Raw genomic sequence first — 9,478 nt, forward strand, 5'->3', positions numbered from 1 at the left:
GCTGAAGGAGTATATGCGGAGGGAGGGAGTAGATATTGTAGCCTTGCAGGAGACCATGAAGCTAGACTTTCGTCATCATGAGTTGCTTGCTATCGATCCCCTGGAGAGGTTCATCTGGAACCACCTAGCTGCGTTTGGGCACTCAGGGGACATGCTTCTTGGCTTTGACCAAGCAGTTTATGAGGTGCTAGCATGGGATGTGGGCACCTTTTTCCTTGCCGGCCACATTCGCCAACGCCAGTCTCAGAGGGAGCTGGTGGTGATTCAGGTCTACGGACCGGCGGATCATGCGCGATCGGCCGAGTTTTTGGATGAATTGCAAGCGAAGGTGCTCTCGGTGAGCTCTTCGCTTATTCCTGTCGTGGTTGAGGGTGATTTAATCTAATCCGCTCGGGAGCGGACAAAAACAACTGCAATATTAACTGGACAAGGGTGTCTATGTTTAACAATGCCATCGCCTCCATGGCTATCCGAGAGGTGGTCAGGTCAGGGGCTCGCTATACTTGGACGAACAAACAGTTGGCCCCGGTGCGTTCAGTGCTAGATAGAGTGTTCATCTCTCCCGACTGGGAGTTGATGTACCCTCTATGCTCGCTCGTCGCTGAGACCAGGATCGGGTCGGACCACGTGCCACTAATCCTCCCCTCAGGGGAGGACAGGATTCGGTGTAGCCCTCGGTTTTTCTTCGAAACGGCTTGGTTCAAAAATCCTGACTTCGACTCCATCTTCAGGGAGAGGTGGAATTCCTGTGTTAGTCAGGTGGGCTACCAGCGGGGCCCGATGGATTTCTGGATCGCGGCAGGGAGCCGCCTTCGGGCCAGTCTTAAGGGCTGGGGGGCTAACTTGGGCCGTCAGGACAGAACGCTCAGGGAGGGCATCCTAGCCGAGATTGCGCGCCTCGACCAACAGGTGGATGCGCGGCCTTTTTCTGAACAAGAATGGGCTCGTCGCTATGCGTTGGAGAACCAGGTGCAGTCCTTGCTTCACGCGGAAGAGGAGTACTGGAGGCGTCGGGGAGGCCTTAAGTGGGTGCTCAAAGGGGACGCTAACACGAAGTACTTCCACGCCTACGCCAACGGGAGACGGCGTAGATGTGCGATCCTTTGCTTGCAGTCTGATCAGGGGCTGCTGCTGGTGCAGGCGAACATAGTGCACCACGTTTACGACTTCTACGTCCAACTGATGGGGACGAGCGAGGAGCAGCGAGCTGGGGTGCGCGCTGACCTATGGGACCCTTCCTAGCTCATCTCCGATAGGGAAAATGAGGAGCTGGGGCTCGCCTTTTTTCCCGAGGAGATCGATGCGGCTCTTAGGAGCATGAAAACTGATACAGCGCCTGGCCCGGACGGGTGGCCCGTGGCCATGTTCAAACACTTTTGATCGATCCTGCAGGGGCTAGTGTTCGAGGTGTGTAACGGTTTTATGCGTGGGACGGTAGATATATCTCGGCTCAATTTTGGGATCCTTTCGCTTATCCCTAAGGTGGCAGGTGCGGATAACATCCGTCAATTTAGGCCTATCGCGCTTATTAACGTTCCGTTTAAGATTTGTTCCAAAGCTACCACCACCCGTCTTGTCCCGATTGCTCAACGTATCATTAGCCATACCCAAACAGCTTTCATCCGCGGCTGTAACATCCTGGAGGGCTCTCTCGCGCTGCAGGAGATCATTCATGAACTTAAACGAACAAAGGAACCGACCATCCTTCTTAAATTAGACTTCGAAAAAGCGTATGATCGCGTGAATTGGAACTTTCTGCATCAGGTCCTGCTAAGCTGAGGCTTCTCAGCCATGTGGGTCCACCGAGTCATGCAGCTGGTCTCGGGTGGCCAGACTGCGATCTCGGTCAACGGGGAAGTAGGGAACTTTTTTCGGAACAAGCGGGGACTGCGTCAGGCAACCTCATGTCACCGCTTCTGTTCAATTTTGTGGTAGATGCCCTCGCGGCTATGCTTCGGAGGGCGACCACAGCTAGCCACATCAAGGGAGTGGTCGGCCACCTCATCCCAGGGGGGATCTCACACTTGCAGTATGCAGACGACACCCTGCTACTGTTCCAGCCGGATGATCACAGTATTGCAACGGTGAGAACACTGCTGCTGAGTTTCGAGCTGATGTCCGGTCTCAAAATCAATTTTCACAAGTGTGAAATGCTGTCTATGGGGATAGATAGCAAGGAGGGGCGATGCATCGCCGACCTTCTCAACTGTAAAGTGGGAAAGTTCCCCTTTACGTACTTAGGCCTGCCTCTAGCGCCACGCCGAGTGACGATAGATGAGTGGGCTCCTCTAATTGGGAAAGTGGGAAAGAAAGTGAGTCCATGGCGTGGCAAGTTCATGTCCTCCGCGGCAAGACTTGTCCTAACCAACTCTAGCCTTTCCTCGCTTCCTATGTTCGCAATGGGCTTGTTCCTACTGGCTGAGGGGGTTCATGCCAAACTGGACATGCCGCGTGCTCGTTTCTTTTGGGAAGGGACGGGCCTCAAACGCAAATACCACATGGTCAAATGGGATGCGGTTTGTAGGCCCAAATCCTTGTGAGGATTAGGTATCACTAACACCAGACTACAAAATATCGCGCTCATGTGTAAGTGGATCTGGAAGCTCTCGCAAGGGGCGACGGGCTTATGGGCTGATATCCCACGGGCCAAGTATTTCCCTAACGGGAATTTCTTTGAAGGGGAAGCAACGGGCTCCCCTTTCTGGCAAGACTTGCAGGCCATCAGACCCGCTTTTGACCAAGGGGCCAAATTCAACGTCGGCAACAGACGTTCCACCCGTTTCTGGATAGATTTTTGGGTGGGCACCCGACCATTCTGGGAAGACTTCCCTGAGTTGTATGCTATCGCGGTGCATCCAAATCAAAGGGTGGCAGAGGCTTTGGCTTCCCCACAGGCCATCGCCTTCTGCCGTAACCTTAGCGCGCAGGAATTAGCAAGGTGGGGTGCTTTGTTGGAACTGGTGACCCCCGTGGAGCTTACTAAGGAGCCCGACAGGGTGTCGTGGCACCTCAACGCCTCTGGGAAGTTTACCGTCAAATCCTTATACCACAAACTGTGCCAAGGGACGGTACAGAGAGAGGTGAAAGGACTTTGGCAAGCTCGTGTTCCGCTAAAGATCAAAGTTTTTCTTTGGCAATTGTTCCGGGACCGTCTCCCCACATCCATCAACATAGCAAAACGGAATGGCCCAGCAACGGATCCATGCGCGTTATGTGGGAGCCCTGAGAATGCAAACCACGTCTTCTTCCTCTTCCCCCTCGCGCGGTTTGCTTGGAGTGTAGTACGCGAGGCTGCTGGGGTCCCCTGGGACCCGCGCTCCTCTTCCGAACTCGTGGAACTCCTTGATTCAGTTCAGGGTCAGCACAAGCGTGTGCTCTCGGCTAGTATTGGGGCGATGTTATGGTCCTTATGGCTCACACGCAACAAATTTACCATTGAAGGATCGTTCCCGTCGCACCCGGCTAATATTATAAGCAAATGCTCTATCCTCTTGCAGCAATGGAGTCCGTTGGCGAAGCAGAAGGACTCTGACTCATGAAGCTTGCACAAGATCGCGTGCACTAGGTCTACGTTGCGGCTAGGGAGCCGGCGATGCCTACCTAATGGTGGGCTTGTTATTGTTAGCGAGCCTGCGCGCTCTTGGTCATGGGCTTCGGCCATTGTGACGCCCGGATAATTAAGCTATAGTAATACCCTCCTAATGGTGCCATGTCATCGCAGTTAAATTGCTAAACCTCACTTTGATCCAAACCCGATTCAAGTTTAAATTTAAAGTAAAGTCAAATTAGTAGTTCTTAAAACGGTGAAACAAAAATGTTTGGTGAGTTGCAAATATTCATAAATAAATGTCGTTAAAGAATCCACATTTTTCAGAATGATAAAATACCCCTAAACTATTTTTAATTGAACCATAAAGCATTTAATTGAACCATCCCATTTTAAATAAATATGTCAACAAACCAAAAATATTTGAAACTTGGTGGGTTAACTCAAAAGATTACCTAGTATTTATGTGTTAAGTTGTACATCTAACTGAAGTCTTTTGGTAGCCCAAGTAAATGCAAAACAGTGAGATAAAATGAAAAACAGAAAGAAAGATAAAAGGAGGTAAATGGAAAGCTTACCTGTTGGACTGGACCTAGAGTCAACAGTGCAGGCCCAGCCCAACTCACCTCCCTCCTTCTACCTACTGCTCACAGGGGGCGTGCTGGACGCACCCGCCGCGTCCATGGTCGCGGATGTCCACGCGCCGCCCATCCCGCAACTCCCTGCGATAGATAAGGACCTACTCGACCCCCTGGCGAACCCTAGCGCCCTCATTACCTTCTCCCTCGCACCGCTTTCTTCCTCCCGCGACAAGCCGAGCCGCCGTCGCCATGATCCTAGTCGATGTCGCGCCCACTATCTTCCCCGAGCCGAGCTAAGGTGTCCGCCAGCTTCGCCGTCATTCCCCGCGTCGCCTGCGACCAATCGTTTGTGCTCGAAGCCCCGGTATCACCGGATCCGCCGTCGTCTTCATCCTTCGGCCACCGGCGCATCCACGATGATTGCCGTCATTCTGCTGCTCCTAAGCCATCGCCGGGCCTCCTTGTGCCTCCTAGGTGAGCTCCACCTCACTTCCGCCTCCTGCCCTCTAGCTTCCATGCCCCCTAGCATTGTTCCCCATCATGGCCGAGCCCGTCGCCGCCACTTGCATCGCCGCCGCAACCACAGCAAGCGCAGCTCTCGTCCACGCTGCGCATGGAGCTGCTGGATCTCCTAGTAAGCAAACGCACCCAGCCGCACCTCCTGCTATGCCCCTGTCGCCAATCTCGTGCATGCCCAACTCCGGCCGTCTCTGGTCGTCGTTGCCGCCGTTGTTCTGGCCCGTCCGCGACCTCCCCGACCTCCCCATCGAGCTCTTGGTGATCATCTCGTCCGATTCCCTCTCCTCCCGGCCTCGATCCCTTGCCGTATAGCCCGCTCGCGCGCTTCGACAGCCATGGCCGAAGCTTGAGCGTGCCCGCGCCCTGTCCTGTCTCGCCGCCCGTTGCTCTTGCTACCGCCCGCCGGCGCTGCTGCTCTGCTCCTCGCGCCCCCTGCCGCGCGCCCCACCTGCGTTGCTGCTCGCCTGCACACCCGCCGCCCCCACTGCTGACCGCCAGCCTGCGCCGTGCCACCGCGCCTTCCGCACTGACCCCTGTCGCGCTCCCCTTGCACCGGCCCTCGCTCCGCGCCCAGCGTGACCCTGCACGCGCCCCTGCCCTCCCGCGCGGCCGCCTTGCTCGCCATTGCCGCGCTCCGGCGACCACCCCGCCTCTGCAGCCTCGCCTGCACCCCCTTGGTGGCTCGGGCGTGTGGGCATCCCTTCGCCCGCTCAGCCCAGCGCCTGTTAAGGCCCTCGGGGCCTATGACATATGGATCCCACGCCACTTTTATTAAAACAAAAAAGTAATTATAATAACAATAATAATAATATATAAATAACATATTAATAATGAATTAATTAGTTAGGTAAGTAATTAACTTAATTAATCATGTTAATTAACCAGTTAACTACTTAATTAGTCTAGTTAATCTGTTAGTTAATTAGGCAGACAATGACAGGAGGGCCCCACCCCCTGTTGACCAGTCAAACGTTGACTGGTCAACTGGGTCCCCCTGGTCCCACATATCAGCCAGTGTACATTTTTGTGTACACTGGGCTGGGTACATCTAACAATTTGACATTTAATTTTTGAATTAAAATAATTTAGAAAATGAATTAAAACTTTAAAAACTAATATAAAATAAAACGTAGCTCAAATGAAAATACTTTGTACATGAAAGTTGCTCAGAACGACAAGACGAATTCGAATATGCAGTCCGTTCATCCGCCACACCCCCCTAGCATAGCAAACACGCAACTTTCCCCCTCCGGTTCATCTGTCCGAAAACGCGAAACACCGGGAATACTTTCTCGGATGTTTCCCCCCTTCGCCGGTATCAGCTATCCCTGCGTTAGATCACCCCTGGCACCGCGTATTACCTCGTTATGTTTTGTGATGCTTTGTTTGCTCCGTATTTATTGTTTCTTCCCCCTCTTCTCTCCGGTAGACTACGAGACTAACGCCGCTGCTGGTGCCCGATCGACTACGTTGTTGACGACCCCTCCTTCTCGGCTGAGCTTCCAGGCAAGCCCCCCCTTGATCACCAGATATCGCCTATTCCTTCTCTATACTGCTTGCATTAGAGTAGTGTAGCACGTTACTGCTTTCGGTTAATCCTATACTGATGCATAGCCTGTCATTGTTGCTACAGTTGTTACCCTACCTGCTATCCTACTGCTTAGTATAGGATGCTAGTGTTCCATCAGTGGCCCTACACTCTTGTCCGTCTGCCATGCTATACTACTGGGCCGTGATCACTTCGGGAGGTGATCACGGGTATATACTATATACTTTATATACATGACACATGTGGTGACTAAAGTCGGGTCAGCTCGTTGAGTACCCGCAAGTGATTCTAATGAGGGGGCTGAAAGGACAGGTGGCTCCATCCCGGTAGGGGTGGGCCTGGGTTCCTGACGGCCCCCGACTGTTACTTTGTGGCGGAGCGACAGGGCAGGTTGAGACCACCTAGGAGAGAGGTGGGCCTGGCCCTGGTCGGCGTCCGCGGTTACTTCAAAATAACACGCTTAACGAGTTCTTGGTATTTGATCTGATTCTGGCCATTTGGTCTATACGCACTAACCAACTACGCGGGAACAGTTATGGGCACTCGACGTCGTGGTATCAGCCGAAGCCTTCTTGACGTCAGCGACGGAGCGGCGCGCGCCGGATTGGACTGGAACGCCTGCTAGGCTAGGTCTGCTTCCGGCCGCCCTCGCAACGTGTAGGTGTGCAATGGGTGATGGGTCCAGACCCCTGCGCCATAGGATTTAGACCGGCGTGCTGACCTCTCTGTTGTGCCTAGGTGGGGCTGCGACGTGTTGATCTTCAGCGGCCGGGCATGACCCAGAAAAGTGTGTCCGGCCAAATGGGATCGAGCGTGTTGGGTTATGTGGTGCACCCCTGCAGGGAAGTTTATCTATTCGAATAGCCGTATCCCTCGGTAAAAGGACGACCCTGAGTTGTACCTTGACCTTATGACAACTAGAACTGGATACTTAATAAAACACACCCTTCCAAGTACCAGATATAACCCGGTGATCGCTCTCTAATAGGGCGACGAGGAGAGGATCGCCGGGTAGGATTACGCTATACGATGCTACTTGGTGACTTACCATCTACTCTCTTCTACATGCTGCAAGATGGAGGCTGCCAGAAGCGTAGTCTTCGACAGGATTAGCTATCCCCCTCTTATTCTGGCATTCTGCAATTCAGTCCACCGATATGGCCCTTTACACATATACCCATGCATATGTAGTGTAGCTCCTGGCTCGCGAGTACTTTGGATGAGTACTCACGGTTGCTTTTCTCTCTCTTTTCCCCCTTTCCCCTTCTACCTGGTTGTCGCAACCAGATGCCGGAGCCCAGGAGCCAGACGCCACCGTCGACGACGACTCCTACTACACCAGAGGTGCCTACTACTACGTGCAGCCCGCTGACGACGACCAGGAGTAGTTAGGAGGATCCCAGGCAGAAGGCCTGCGCCTCTTTCGATCTGTATCCCAGTTTGTGCTAGCCTTCTTAAGGCAAACTTGTTTAACTAATGTCTGTACTCAGATATTGTTGCTTCCGCTGACTCGTCTATGATCGAGCACTTGTATTCGAGCCCTCGAGGCCCCTAGCTTGTATTATGATGCTTGTATGACTTATTTATGTTGTAGAGTTGTGTTATGATATCTTCCCGTGGGTCTCTGATCTTGATCGTACACATTTGCTCGCTGCTCGGCTTTGAACCCAACCCAGACTTCAGTCTCTAGCTATGCCGTGGCTTTTAGTTTGTCCGTGTAACGTCCGACCTCTTGACACTCTACCTGTTTGTCGTGGGCTTTATTAATTTAAAGCCGGACGTCTCTAGCTTCTTCGTTCTAAAATATATATATATATATATATATATATATATATATATATATATATATATATATATATATATATATACTGAATCACTGATGTGTGGAAGTACTGTAAATACTTTTCTATGGAGTACCTATGCAGATGATTTTTCTTTTTTTTTTGATGCGTCAACCCTATGGAGATGATTACATGTGTATTATCAGCTAATGACTAGTTGTTAATATAGAGCGCTGGTTGAATTGAAAAGTTTTTTCTCCCCCCTCTTTGCTCCTCCAATCGCTGAGGTTACTTCCACCCGCGGCTACCCACCCACTCGAACATTGCACGTCGCATCGCATCTCTCCAATAGACCGTTAGTTGGAAACGAAAGGAATAACTTAACCACTCCTGATTAGTGTTTGTCGGCTCCAGTTAATTAAGTACCGCCGGAAAAGTACCGTTTGCCTTTGTTTAATCATAGTAGTATTAGGTTCAGCATGCATGTTTAACTCGAAAATGTTTGCCAAGACCCGCCGTCGTCGATGCGGCAGATAGAACGCCGCTCCTCCTGCCAACCTCCACATTGTTGCCCCTGCTGGAGCTAACACGCGGATTCCATCACCCACAACAACTCTCCCCCAAACACCCAAGCCTCCTAAAATGGCGCCTCCATGGAGGGTACGACGAGCAGGATGTCGCCGCCGCCCAATTCAAGAAAGATTTTGCACTTTCGTCCGAGAAGGGGTCGGCGGTGAATAGGATGGACCTTGGCTTCACCTTCAAGAAGGGTAACGACATCCAAGCCATCGCCGATGCCAGGCCGAGCTAGCCGACCAATGTTTCCTCCGGTCCTCATCCTGTACCACCAATCTCTGTCTACTTCGGACCCGGCAGCGAGCCGAGACACGAAACCTACAGAGAGGAAAGTACCATAGGGCTCAACCCACCAACAAGGAAGATCAAGGTGAGCCTCCGACGTAGATCCAGGAAGATCCGACCTGGTCCGCGATGAGTACCACTGCAGTGTGTTGGCTGATGGCGTCCACACACTGAATCCAGAAGGATCTGACCCAAATCCGGCAACGCATGCTACCATCAGGTCTTGCCTGTCCCTTAGCCGCCACACCACGCCGCGAGCATGAACCCCAGTCGTCGGTGCGCTCTGCACGCCGTTGCTAGGATCCGTACGCAGCGCCACCACACCCTGCGCTAGTCCGATGCCTCCTCACGAACGGTCGTCCCGTGCCAGCCCTGTCGTGCGAAGGGAGAGGTGCCCCCGCCACCCCTGTCGGCCAGGCTTCGCCTGGCGGCGCTGCTGGCGGTGGCGAGGATGAAGGAGAGGCGGGGGATCATGCCCGATGGCGGCTAGGATTTCCCCCTAGTTACCCACGGGGGCGACACGAAGGGGAGGGGGAGGGATGGAAGAAATTTGTCTTGGTGTCAATTCGGTCCTTTGAGATTACATCACATGGGATGGAAGGAAGAAAGAAAGTTTAAGGTACTACCATGAAATCCTTAG

The 9,478-nt window shown here is 52.7% G+C and overlaps 1 protein-coding gene across 1 annotated transcript; it reads left to right on the forward strand.

The window, feature by feature from the left end:
• Positions 1 to 462: 462 nt before the first annotated feature.
• On the forward strand, positions 463 to 1,242 carry LOC141040984 (uncharacterized). The gene has a single exon (XM_073507093.1). It carries the CDS (start codon positions 463 to 465, stop codon positions 1,240 to 1,242), a length of 780 nt encoding a protein of 259 aa, XP_073363194.1.
• The last annotated feature ends 8,236 nt before the right edge of the window (positions 1,243 to 9,478 follow it).

The sequence above is a fragment of the Aegilops tauschii genome, chromosome 2, assembly GCF_002575655.3.
Source record: "Aegilops tauschii subsp. strangulata cultivar AL8/78 chromosome 2, Aet v6.0, whole genome shotgun sequence".
Classification (NCBI taxonomy): domain Eukaryota; kingdom Viridiplantae; phylum Streptophyta; class Magnoliopsida; order Poales; family Poaceae; genus Aegilops; species Aegilops tauschii.

Bases quoted from the DNA above. Each gene is read 5' to 3' on its own strand.
- LOC141040984 (XM_073507093.1), top strand. From the start codon at position 463: ATGGCTATCCGAGAGGTGGTCAGGTCAGGGGCTCGCTATACTTGGACG.